The 13,504-nt window shown below is 37.2% G+C and overlaps 1 protein-coding gene across 6 annotated transcripts in view; it reads right to left on the bottom strand.

The window, feature by feature from the left end:
• ROCK2 (Rho associated coiled-coil containing protein kinase 2) overlaps window positions 1-13,504 on the bottom strand; it is a 142,320-nt gene that overhangs the window by 44,226 nt on the left and 84,590 nt on the right. For all 6 annotated transcript variants that reach the window (XM_072858598.1, XM_072858599.1, XM_072858597.1 and 3 more), the window contains exons 19-31: window positions 13,006-13,190; window positions 11,743-11,812; window positions 9,100-9,203; window positions 8,757-8,943; window positions 8,317-8,410; window positions 8,105-8,199; window positions 7,258-7,437; window positions 6,856-7,024; window positions 3,706-3,776; window positions 2,646-2,734; window positions 1,848-1,926; window positions 1,374-1,635; window positions 491-704 (exon numbers count right to left, since the gene is read on the bottom strand). In XM_072858598.1, the coding sequence (XP_072714699.1) occupies window positions 491-704; window positions 1,374-1,635; window positions 1,848-1,926; window positions 2,646-2,734; window positions 3,706-3,776; window positions 6,856-7,024; window positions 7,258-7,437; window positions 8,105-8,199; window positions 8,317-8,410; window positions 8,757-8,943; window positions 9,100-9,203; window positions 11,743-11,812; window positions 13,006-13,190 (1,799 nt within the window). The remainder of the gene's footprint in view (window positions 1-490; window positions 705-1,373; window positions 1,636-1,847; window positions 1,927-2,645; window positions 2,735-3,705; window positions 3,777-6,855; window positions 7,025-7,257; window positions 7,438-8,104; window positions 8,200-8,316; window positions 8,411-8,756; window positions 8,944-9,099; window positions 9,204-11,742; window positions 11,813-13,005; window positions 13,191-13,504) is intronic.

Below are 13,504 nucleotides of genomic sequence, written 5' to 3'. Positions count from 1 at the left end.
TGCTTTTTGAAGGCACGTAATTCTGTCCAAGGTTCATTAGAACCACAAGCACCTAACTTCATTGCTCAACTTCAAATCAGGTACGGTAGTGGCCATCTTGAAAACTGTTAAACCTTTTTTTCTTTTCTTTTTTTAAATCTTCACACCCCTCTCACTGACCTAGTTAAACCCCATTTTCCCTGCCAGCTGCCAGTTCACAGGAACTATTAGGTTATAGACGATGCTACAAGTTCTGCCTATTACATGTAAGAGCAATAGGATACATTATCAGTACGGTAGGGTTAACCAACAAGTAACACAAGGTCCTTTAAACAAGGGAACAAACATAGTGGCTCTTCTTAGAACCTAACTGAGGTTCATAGAAGATGACATGCTAGATCACATGTCAGTAGTCAACAACATTTGTGGTCAACTGTCCTCGATAACATCTACGACATTAATTGTAGTAAAATGTTTAAAACAATAAACTAAATAGCAGCTCTCGTGTCACCTTGGTTTGTTTGGAGGAAGCTGTCGACTTGGTCGTCTGATGGACTGGTTTGGCTGTACCTTCATGGAAGTTCTGGGAGAAGATCGAGCAAAGGGGTCTGGTGCTGGAGGCTTCTTGGGTATTTTTTTCACCAGTCGGCTCACCCATTTTTGCTGTTCTTCCGTAGAATTAGCTAACAGTAGTAGATTCTTTGCCGTTGAAATATCATAGTACACTGTAATAAGAATTTAAAAAAAAAAAAAAAAGAATATTGTTATTATTCTAAACATGTCCCCACATCAAAAATTAGTTGTCAGATTACCATACTCTCACAGTCAACACAAAGAGAAATTAGCAGAGAAATCAGAAGCAAAGTGAACAAGATTTTGACAAACTTTATGCTGCCTGGTTGCTGACAGTGCCTCCTCCTTACATTTAGAGGGTAACAACTTAGTAGTATGGAAGATACATACTCACACGGAAAAAAACAAGGAAGGGTAACACAAAGAGGTGTGCCTGAGTCCAAGAAACTACGTAACCTGAGTCACAAGCAGTAAACTTTGCTGAATATCATTTATTTCATAACATGCACTAACACTATCATTTTGTATAGCAACCCAGCACAACACATAGCCTGAGCAGTCTTACAACTACCATGCTTTACTGCATGATGCTGACAACACAGCAGGTATGTACGTATACTGGCCACTTGCCATTAACTCACAGCAGTGAGCTGATCCTCATGTAGGCACCCTTAGAAAGGTTCTGATGGCTACATACTAATAAAAGAGAAATCTACCTGTTTATGTTTACTTGGTGTCAGACCACTACTAGAATCCTCTGATCTATTAGAACACCCTGTGACTCCAGTGACTATATGCATATTCAAATACCTGCTATTTACCTTTGCAAGGTGCTATAATCTCTTCTTTTTTATCCATGTGATCTTTGTGACATTTGATATGGCAACGGCGACATTCTAGAGCAGGAGGAGGTTTAAACATATGCCACAGTGGCTTCATACAAGCTTCACAATTGGTTGGAAAGTGATAAAGAGTAGGTATAAACTCATGTCCTTTGTGACAAATGTAATTTGACTTCTCTCCCATGGGCTCCACAGGAAATTCCTGTTCCTTTTTGCTCTCTCCTTCATTAGCATATAGAATCTAAAATCAAAGTAAAATAATCTCAGTAGTCCTATATGTCAAATGAAAATTCAGAGTAATTAAGTAGAAAGATTGAGAAAATACAATGGAATGGATTTTTTCCAAGTTCTTTTTTTAGTGAATATCCATTAGACAAAGTTATGAAAATATTTTTGACAATGTGTGAAACACCATCTTTGTTACACTAGAAACATTAATTTATTACTGAATACCTGGAATATCCTAGGAATTTCCTTGGAGTCTGCTCTGTACACATCAGTCTGAGTGACTGGTCGGACATGGAAGAGTTTGCTACAGGAAATTATTTCAATAAGCACAAAAATTAATGTTACCAAAATGATACATTTAAATTGACAGATTAAGTTAGGATACAACATACCACATTAAGACTTAGAGCCATTAAACATTTGTCAGTACAAACTTCTAATCACTTGATTAAAGTCCTATCTTTCAATCCTGCACATGAACTTCCAAGTCACAAAGTATCCAGCTATATTTGTGAAAAAAAAATGACAGCACTGAAAAACCAACATCACGTGACTTTAACGATTGCCGATAGCCTTCTAACACAATCCTCTCCCCATGCTCCAACCTCTGAATATCCACATTCTGTATTTATTAAGAAAATAAATTAATTAACTATACAACCCACCTGTAAGGACGTTGTAAGTGAAAATGTACAAACACTGAAAATTATAGCCTCTCTGCTACAGTTTTCTAACGTTTTTTGCTACAATGTGTATGTGAAGTAGGTCTAGCTGAGCTAGTGGAAGCAGTTCAGTTACATCATAGCCCAACAGAGCTCTCTGTATCAGACTGAGCACCAAGTAACTGCTGCACCACTGCTTACAATGGATACTTAAGCTCCCAGCTCTGTAGTTCAAATTGAAAAAGAATGTCCCATTTGACATTGTGCTCCCAGACTGGACCTCAAAAGGCCTTTTGTCAAAGTCTTTCTGACAAAGCTCACCTATAAATTGGAAGAAGGAATCTCACGTGATACTACTTACTCTATATCTAATACCATATAGGGATTAGATTGTTCTTTATCTTGTTCGCTGTCATAGAACAGGATCTTCTTACTGCTTACAATCACATACTGTTAAGAGACAGAAAAGGATGAAATATATGTTTTACTCAAGCTCATCACAGATGTCAAAGATGTCACAGCAATTACGACAGATGTCACATCGATATTTTTCTATAGTTTTATTAAATGGTAGCTAAATGGACAATAGTAGTACTGTATTCTAAGTCCACGATTTGCCAATGAATTCACTGCACAACAAACAAAATTCTGATTACCTGATAAATCAACTTAGGTTATCAGATTAATTGATATTTAAACCGATTTAAGTACCTATGAAAAGATAAAAATGAAAGTCTGGAAGAAAGTGAGATAAAAGTTTTTAATTTCTATTTTACTTGGACTGGTAGTGAGAGTAACCGTCATCTTATGATGCCTATTTTACATGTGCAGTTCACAACTAATAGGGATCATACCCACAAAGATCACTGTTATACTTACCAGCACTGCTAGCAATTTTCATAAAAAAGCTAGTTACCTAGAAGACCTCCTATTTCCAGAATTTTGTCCAGAATGAACAGTTTGACTGAGCAGTAAGTGAGCTGGTATGAAACTGTGTAGTTACCCTTTGGACAAAGACCCATCAAAGAGGCTACTGCAAAGCAGTAAACAAGTGAAGGCTTCACAAGGCAGAGGAGTAGTTGTTAGTAGTCTCCTAAATAAAGAATTTGTCAAGGGCATCTGCTTCCAGACTCTGCTGAATTCCAGCTACGTAATACTGCTGGGAATGCTTATCACTGAATGTACAAACATTTGAAGATCATGAATGGCTCTTTTCACCTCTGGCTGGACAAAGAAGTGCCTTAACCTATTACAATTGTCTTAACCTGCTCCTCTCAGACATAGCTATACCAGCTAACATATTTTATAGATTTAAATAATGAGACAACACATATGAAAGAAAAATTAAAGTGTTGAAAACCTGCAGTAAGTTTAAAATCCAGACTACACATGAAACAAGATTATAAATCTGGTTTTCTTACCTTTTTAACCCATCCAAATTTTTTAGTGTTATTTCTAACAGGCAGTGATAGCCAGCCTTCCAATCTTGATTCTGAATAAAAGATATATATTAAAAAACATAAATATTCACAAAACATTATTTTGAGACTACTGTGCATTTTAAAATAGTTATCGAAGATCAATAATAAAGCAACAGAGCAAACATGAGAACATGAACTATTTAAAACTACAAGGTCTTGTAAAGTTTATCACAGTAAACGTTCAGGAATAAATTAAATCGTGTATTCCTGAATACAGCCAATAACCAACAATGCAACTACAAAAAAGAAGTAGGCATGAGGAAAAAGGGGAAGAGCAAACTTGCAATTATAGCACACACATTCCCTTTAGTAATTTTTTCAAGACTTATGTCTATCAACCTTTACCTTTTAAAACAGCATCTGAAGATATTAGTACAGACCACACAACATCCAGTTCAAGACAAAAAAAGGCAAACTACCACCACCAATAACCTATATCCTCTACACGCCAGGTAAAATTTCAGAAGTTTAGTATTCTAATTCATATTTTATGCTCTGTCAATTTTTCTTTTTTCTAATTCTGCCTGAATCTCCTAGGCTTTCTAATCCAAAATAAGTCATTCCGGCTAATCCTTAGGCCTTGCCTAAATCCAACTGCCCTTTCACTCACTTGCTATATTTCATATTACACTGGCACATTAGTCAGATTGGGTTTATCAACAGTATTAACAGTTCAGCTGTTGTTTGACACACACATTTCAGTAGTAACCAAAAGCTCACCAGGATTACACTTTCCTAGTGCTCGGTAATACATAGTATAGCATAGCCTATGACCCTATTTTTATAGCTGCACTTAATACAAGCATTTCTTTCCCCTATGCTTTACTAAGATGAACTACTCAATTGCAATAATATTTTCCTAGCGAGTTTCCCACCCTAGCAGATAACTTCTACTGCTGCTGAGGAACCTCCAAGTCAAAACTACTGAAGCCTTAAGTATTAATAAACACAAAATCACGAAAGGAACATAAACAAGCTCCAAAATTGCAAAAGCTATTTTTTTGCCTGTCAGAGAGCATTTGCAGGCTCCTGCCCATGTTTAACATAGCGTAACAAATAGTTATTAGATATTCATAGAATTCTCATTTTCTCTAGAGAGACTTGAAGCAAGGTTATTTATTCAGATATGCGCTGTCTTCAAAGTTTACTGCTCTATAAGCATTGCTGTTGATGACACATTTTAATGTACATACCAAGTACATGAAGTAGTTCTATAACATATTTTGCCTCATGCCTGCCACTTTAAATTGTTCCTTTCAACTACACCTGATACACAGGGTAGCAAGCATAAAGCTGATACAAAAAATCCTTCCCCACATCCAGGAAGCATGTGTAGTTTGTTAATAGTGTGAAAAAATATGTATGAATATTTTTCCTATTTTTCTCTGTAATCTCTAATACTATCGCTTGAAATTGGACAAAATGAGAGTTTCTGGTTACACTTCTTCATTTCTGGTGTCCATTCTGTACTAACAGCTCAGAGAAAGGCCAGAATATTCCAAAATTTTCACAGTACACTAGGAGGGAAAAAACCAACAAAACATAACCATCATACCTCAAATCTGTTGTAATTATGTCAGAAAAAAGTCCTAGTTTAGATATGATTTTTACTTTAGAACAAAACAAAACCATGCAGATACTACAACAGCAGCTAACAAGGAAAAAATTATGTATGTACTTAACAATTCTTTTATTCGAAGCTTCATAGCCAAAACCAGAGAATGAGGAAAATAGAGGAAATGCATTATTCTTTACTCTAGTTTGATGAAGTAATGTCAATATTCCAAAACAAGGTTTGCCTTCAGTGGAAAGGTATTCACACTTTAAAGGAACCTCAAGTGAAATACAGAAATTTGAATGTAATTAAAAAACCCACCTCTGACATTAACAGTAAACAGAAGTTTTGTTCAACACAGCATATATGTACTCATATAAAATGAATACAGAATTAGTAAAACAAAGGTCTGTTTTACCAGAGCCATATAATTTCATTATATGCTTTATGTATCTGGAAAAATGAATAAATTTTGCTTGCCTTACCATACAAGAATCAAATATAAGATTCAAAATAAGGCAAAACAATGTAATACTCAGAAGACTGAATTTCTACAAGCACATAATGTACATTTAGATGGTAAGGAGTTAGATGTCTCCATGCTTCACTTAAACACAAAGATTTGACTTTTTGGTATCCAGTATCTGAGGGTCATACAGATAGCTGCAGATACTGGATAGAGACTACCTTGAAAACAAGGCCATAAGGCTCATTTATTCAATGCTTTAATAACAACAGTGGTTTTATAAATGGCAGCAAGCATCTGTAAATATTTAGAGAAAACAGGCCAGTTATTTGTTCATGCAAACTTTTTCATGTCTTTGATGGCAATGTTTACTGCCACTGCAGTGTGTTTACTGCCAGATTTGTTTTGGGTTTTTTTTAAATGATGTATTAATAGTGTTAGTTTTGAAACAGAGAAAAGGACACAGTTAAGAACAAAACCAAATAGTTCTCAGGGATGTCACCTGTGCTATCAACTTCTGTAGGGCTGTGGGAACAAGACAAAGGTTCTTCCTCTGAGTCAGAATCAGAATCGAGAAGCATGCGAGAACTGGAAGGCTTAGTGGCAATACTGACAGAGGTAGAAGAGTGCTGGTAGGTGAAAGACATGGATTCCATAGTGTGGGATTGAGTGATATGGACTAAACATAAAGCATAAAGGAGGAAAAAGGTAGAAAAGAAGTCAAAATAGAATCTCTAAGAAGAGAGTATTAGTTTTACATTTCATCACATAACACAGTAACTGCAAAGTAACCACCACAATAAAGTGGGAAAAAATATTTAGTTTTAATGGGGTACAATAGAATTTTTTAAATACATTTCTTTAAATAAATGTAAGATGAAGTATGATTACAGACAGATTTAGTTAGTAGGTGGATAGTGATCACTATCAAAGCATTAATGAGATGGTAGAAACACCTGAAGATAAAAAGCCATGGAATCATCAGAGCGTTAATTTAATACTTCAGCTTCTATGGTAAAACATTGATATAAAACCAATTAATGCAGAAATATTAATAAAATTAACATACCAGGGAATCCATCATCCGCCTCAGCATCTCCAGGTCCACTGCCTATGCTACTGTTGTCTAGACCAATGTGTAATGACTGTAGCTGTGAACGAAGCTGTTCAATGTCACTGTCTTTGCTGTCCAGAGTCATCTGGAGTTCAATCCGTATCTGACTCTCTTCTGCTATTTGCTGTAAGGATAAATGACAAGATTTCCTATTATCACAATACTCAGTTACTCAGGGAAAATATAAGTAGAAAATTACGCAGACTTTGCAGCCAATCTCGATGTATATACTGCGTATTTCTTTTGGTCAGGGGAAATTCAGGAATACAGACTGTATACACTACCTTAAAGCCTGTATCAATTCACTGAGAATTACAGAAAATGCTATCAATGTTTATATTTGCAAAAGGATCTTACTGCCTGCATTTCATTGATTTCCTTCTGATATTTGATCATCATTTGGGTTAACTTTTCTCGTTCAGACTTCAGCTCCATATGCAGTTTCCTATTTTCCTTTTCCTTCCGCCGTACATCAGTGTCAGCTCCACGTTTGACTGGACCTTTCCGATTCATGATCTCAGCCAATTTATTCACAGCCTTCCCATGGGGAAGAAAAAAAAAATGACAAAAACCACACCAATAAATACATAGTTACACTGTGAAGAAATAAAGTCTTCTCTCCTACCCATGACCAGACACTTTTAATCTAACTGTAAACCAAGACCCCTGCATACCTGGTACTATAAAGTTACTTTAACTCAATGTACCACTCAAAACTGAAAAGAAGGCAGTGATGACATTTTCACTTTAAGCAAGCATTTGCTCTGAACACTTCTACTCATCTAAATATTCTCTTTCGTTTCTATTAGCTAGCCCCAAAATGTATCTTTGGATTAAAATGCCAGTTGTTCTACAAAACAATCCGGATTAAAATCAGAAATGTTATGTTTTATGGAACTTACAGAGGAATATAAATCAAAATGCAAACCAGTAAAATATGAATTCATTTGACTGAAATGAGGATTTTTGCTGGCGGACTGCATCTGGATTAAGAGTTCCTCTATAACAAATCACGAGGATGCAGTTTCACTACACTGAAAGTCTACTTACTTAGTAGAAGGGGGGGGGAATCAATATGTTTCAGGGGCAAAAAAGAACAAAGTGGTAACAGTATATACAGATAGTTTTCCTTGGAAAGTTTTCTATTAAAGATTATTTGATTCATGAACACTATCTCTTCATTCATTTAGATACATTTGCTTACCTGGGTTTTCAACGTTCTTTCATTCAACAACTGTTTCTCAAATTGTGCTTTAATATTTCCTACATTTGCTTCTTCTTCTTTTAGCTTTGTAATTTCTGTAGCAAGGTAATTAAAAAAAAAAATCTATGAAAGCTCATTACAAAAGAAAACAGTACTATTAAAGAACAAAACTGGTTTCAAATTAAATTACATTTGGTTCAGAGAATACATACGTTCTTGTACTTCCTTCAGTTTATTGTTTAGTTCTTCTTTCTCATTAGCAAGATTAGCCACATCGCTAGTTAGTGTCCTATTTGCTTCCTCCAACTACAAAACAAAAAGTACACGTGACTATGTAATAAAACACACTTGGCATATGAAAGCATTACAGGACAGAAGGAAACACTTCAGAGCGAAACCAGGATAAGGATATGAGGACTAGCTGTAAGAGGGGTAGGGGCACAGAAGAAAGAATGATCAGACATATGCATGGAAGAAACATGATAAGAGATTTTTTTTATTTCATTCATAGAAAATAAATACTTTTAAAATGTCAGAGATACTTGTATATCATTTACGTCTAAGTATGCTAAATAATGATGGATAACTCAAACTGCAAATAAAACCCAGGCCGTTGTAAACCTCTACCAAACTTATGATTCATATTACTCACAGAGGCTATGGTGGCATCTTTCTCAGTAAGTTCCTGTTTATGCCTAGCCATCATCTCTTTAATCTCCAGCTCTTTCATAATCTTCTCTTTTTCCAAATCAGAGTACTGTTCTTCAGCAATGGAACGTGCAAGTTGTTCCGAATCTGCTTTTGTCAATGTAATCTCTAGCTGAGCAGCCAAGGAATCTCTGCAGATTATTGATATGTATGATTAACTCTATTAACTTAAAAAATGGGAGGTTATGGCTGGGGGGCGGGGGGAGGGTAAAAAAAAAAAAAAGAATAAAACAACAAAATGCCTTCGTAATCTTTTATATATTAGTAGTACAACTAGTAAAATCTACCTCTCATCCTGTAACTCTTGTATCTTTTGCTGCATTTCTTTACAAAGTTTGGTCTTTTCCTCACATTCTTCTTTAAGTTCTCGAACTTGTGTCTTGTACAGAGTCTAGAATTTAAAGTTGAATAGAAAAGGACGTGACTTGCGTATTCTAGCTTGAAGGTACACAAAAAATTATACAAGATTACATTGTATGCAATTCTTTAATCACACACTCAATTAGAGTATAGTTGTGCAATGCCTTCTCCAAATTTAACTAAGCGTCGTCATCATCATTCCCAAATACGTTTTGGTTATTTTACTTTTTTGTTGTTTGGGTTTTTTTTTAACTTGTGTATTTGTGAGTGGATAGATGATGATATACATTTTATATGTTTGTAAATATACTGTTAAAGAGACTCTCAATGTGAATACTACTATTTGATAGAAAATCAGAAGTATCAGAAACAAGGAAAATCAGTAATTTATTTTTTTCTGCTATTTTAGATCTTTGTCAGAGGGAGGGAGGGAGGTAGAATTTAGATTTTAACCATACAAATCCATTAAAACAACATGACAGTTAAAGGGCAAAAAGAAGTATAGGAGGAAGGGAAAAAACAGATCAGAAAAGCACTTGAAATTCAAATTTTTGTGAAATGGATACAAATCTAGAGCTCTCAAGGAAATGAAAGAAAAATTATATTGCTCTGTACACTCAAATGACTGTACACGGGTAAAGTGACAGACAACTGCAAGTGCATTTAGTGCAGGGATTTCAAGACAGACTGTCTCTGGCCTATCCACAGCAGTCAACTGACCTCAACTCTCCCTTTCTCTCCTTTAATGTGTGCAACTTTTTGATCTACTAAAACTTCAGACAGTCCTTCATCTCACTGACCTAAAGAGCACAGTAAAATCTTAAGTTTCCTTTAATTCTGAAACAAACATTTTGGGCTCTACCTGCAGTGCGACTGGCTGTGCATTGTTAATATAAATTAACCTCCATATGCTAGCGATGATTTTTAAGTACAATACCTATTTATTCTGTTGTACCTTATCACAATAAAGCAAAAACTCCCAACAGATCTTGTACTGGGGTTGCATGACAAGGTTTTGGTAGCAGGGGGGCTACAGGGGTGGCTTCTGTGAGAAGCTGCTAGAAGCTTCCCCTATGTCCGATACAGCCAATGCCAGCCGGCTCCAAGAGGGACCCGCTGCTGGCCAAGGCCAAACCCATCAGCGATGGTGGTAGTGCCTCTGGGATAACATATTTAAGAAGCGGGAAAAAACCTGTGCAATTGCAGCCAAAGAGAGGAGTGAGAACATGCGAGTGAAACAACTCTGCAGACACCAAGGCCAGTGAAGAAGGAGGGGAGGAGGTGCTCCAGGCACCAGAGCAGAGATTCCCCTGCACCCCGCAGTGAAGACCATGGTGAGGCAGGCTGTCCCCCTGCAGCCCATGGAGGTCCATGGTGGAGCAGATATCCACCTGCAACCCATGGAGGACCCCACGCCAGAGCAGGTGGATGCCCGAAGGAGGCTGTGATCCCGTGGGAAGCCCATGCTGGAGCAGGCTCCTGGCAGGACCTGTGGACCCGTGGAGAGAGGAGCCCACGCTGGAGCAGGTTTGCTGGCAGGACTTGTGACCCCGTGGGGGACCCACGCTGGAGCAGTCTGTTCCTGAAGGACTGCACTCTGTGGAAGGGACCCACGCTGGAGCAGTTCATGAAGAACTGCAGCCCGTGGGAAGACTCATGTTGGAGAAGTTCATGGAGGACTGTCTCCCGTGGGAGGGACCCCACGCTGGAGCAGGGGAAGAGTGTGAGGAGTCCTCCCCTTGAGGAGGAAGGAATGGCAGAGACCATATGTGATGAACTGACCACAACCCCCATTCCCCGTCCCCCTGTGCTGCTCGGGGGAGGGGAGGTAGAGAAAATTGGGAGTGAAGTTGAGACCGGGAAGAATGGAGGGGTGGGGGGAAGGTGTTTTAAGATTTGGTTTTATTTCTCATTACACTACTCTGATTTGATTGGTAATAAATTAAATTAATTTTTTCCCCCAAGTTGAGTCTGTTTTGCCTGTGACTGTAATTGCTGCGTGATCTCCCTTATCTCGATCCACGATCCTTTCATTATATTTTCTCTCCCCTGTCCAGCTGAGGAAGGGGAGGGGTAGAGCGGCTTTGGTGGGCACCTGGCATCCAACCAGGGTCAACCCACCACAGATCTCTACCAAGTTTGGCTGTAATGCAAAAATTTCTTTCCAAGCCTTAAACACATATGTTTTGTCACACCACGTGGTTCTGAGAATGCCGCTCTTCTCTTCCATGGAGCATGGAGGAGATGCTGAATGCAAAAGGCTTCAAACATGCAGAAAATTATTCACACTGTGGAAAAAAGAGCTGCTTCACTCCTCCCTCCGTCTAAACTGTGTTTGAGACTCCCTTCCAAAGCTGGGACATTTCTTAACACGAGCTCTTTCACACTGCTCAGTGATGAAGAACAAGGAGTGATGACAAGGCTGCAGACAAGACTGAAGGCAGACAAAAGAAAAAGGATCCACTTTAGGTTAGAGATGTGAAATGCCTGATGGCTGAGGAGGAAGAAGAAAAGCTAACATTGTACTTAGTAAACAGATTAGTATAAAAATAAAGAAGCATAAAACATACCGAGAAATACTGTTCAGCTTCAAGCTGGTCTTGAAGCTCTTTCATTTGTCCATCTGCATCTTGACGTTCCCTAGAAAGGAATAACATACTTTAAAAGAAAAAAGATAAGAAGATATTCCAAACCAGTAAATAGAAAAGACAGCATTCACACTCTTAGGAGCTTCAAGTCATTTCCTGACCAAAGTATTTGGTACCTCTGGGTACCAGCTCTCTTTTTCACTTTTACAGCTGAGAAAACTGCACTAATAAGTCAGTTTAATACTGTTAACTCACTAACTACAACAGTGTCACATAGTTTTAACCAGTAAAAGACACTGATAAAGCAATCAGCCACCGACAGAATCTTATTTCCACAAACATCACTGATATGACAGATTGTTTTGGGTCTCTCGTTTGCTAGAGCTCAGTCTGTGAAAACATGTCTGTATTCTTTGACACGCATCATTTCTTGAATTCATCTGTCATTAAAACAAATCAGACAGTCAATTAGTCAGTCCAAAACAACAGTAATGTAGTAGAAAAGATTTCTGCCAGTGTTTCACATTACAACAACCTTCACATGTGGACGCCTTCTAGGTGAGCTGACAGAAAAGATAAAGCACAAGGAGATAAACCATCAGAAGTCATAAAGGAGCTAAGAATGAGATTAATCTGATGTATGTGCTAAAGCTGTCTTTTCATTCACAAGAATGTTCCTTACGTAAAAAAAATATCTGTCTATTTATTTATTATCAGGTACAAATACTGCTTGTAAGAACTTGAAGAACTGCTGGCATTTAACACAACTCTTATTTGAAGGCCCAACAGATGTGTTTAAACATCTTTAGTACTGGATATTTCCAATGGTTACGTTTCACAGCTCTGTATTAGTATTCCTTTCCAACTCTAATAAGCTCTCGTGGACTAATAATGCCAGTAACTTTCCTCTTCACTGATGTCGTATGCCATTTAAAAAAAAAAAAAAAAAGTACCTAGACTTTCTATTAAATAAGTGTTTCTCTGAAGTCCTCACACTCTTGTTTTTAAGCTGGGGTTTTTTAAGATTTTCAGGATAACATCTTTTACTACAAATCTATACATTGCTGAATCACTACGGCAAATCTCAACTGGAGTCACTGTAAATTATTTTAACCAGAATTAAGTTTTGCACTGTAGAATAGCATATTCTGTGCAGCAAATTTTTTAAATTAATCATGTCTCAGCTTTTGCCAAAAAATAATTACACATCAGTAACATTATTAAATACAGAACAACTCTGCGTACTTGCGGAGTTCGTTATTTTGTTTTTCCAGACTTAATTTGATTTCCTGAAGATGGTTATTCTCCTGTTTTAACTGCTTCTCTGACATTTTCAAGGTGTTGACCTGTTGTGTTTGCATCTTGAGGTCATTTTGAGTGAGACAGCGCTTTTGTGTTTCTTGCTCTATTTTTAATGTCAGATTTTTTACCTGAAAAATAAACGGAAACCTGTGAATTTTACAGACCTATACAGGAAAGCAACATTTAAACAGTGTTTCTTATTGACTTCCTCTACACTTCTGTACAACATGCTCACATTTTTTGATAAGTCAAAGCTGTTTCCTGAATAAAGGCATTAGTGCACAATAAATAAGCTAGTTTTTCCATCTCAATCTCAGAGCATTTTACATTCCAGAAGAAAAACTTTTTAAGATCAGTAACGGTGAAATATTTCAGAAAAATGAAACCACACTCCATAAAGTAGACTATTTAAAGGTCCAAATACAGAGAAGGAAGAAGTTGC

Source organism: Ciconia boyciana, chromosome 3 (genome assembly GCF_034638445.1).
Source record: "Ciconia boyciana chromosome 3, ASM3463844v1, whole genome shotgun sequence".
Classification (NCBI taxonomy): Eukaryota; Metazoa; Chordata; class Aves; order Ciconiiformes; family Ciconiidae; genus Ciconia; species Ciconia boyciana.
Note: the sequence above shows the minus strand (reverse complement) of the source record. Positions and strands in the feature narration are given on the sequence as shown.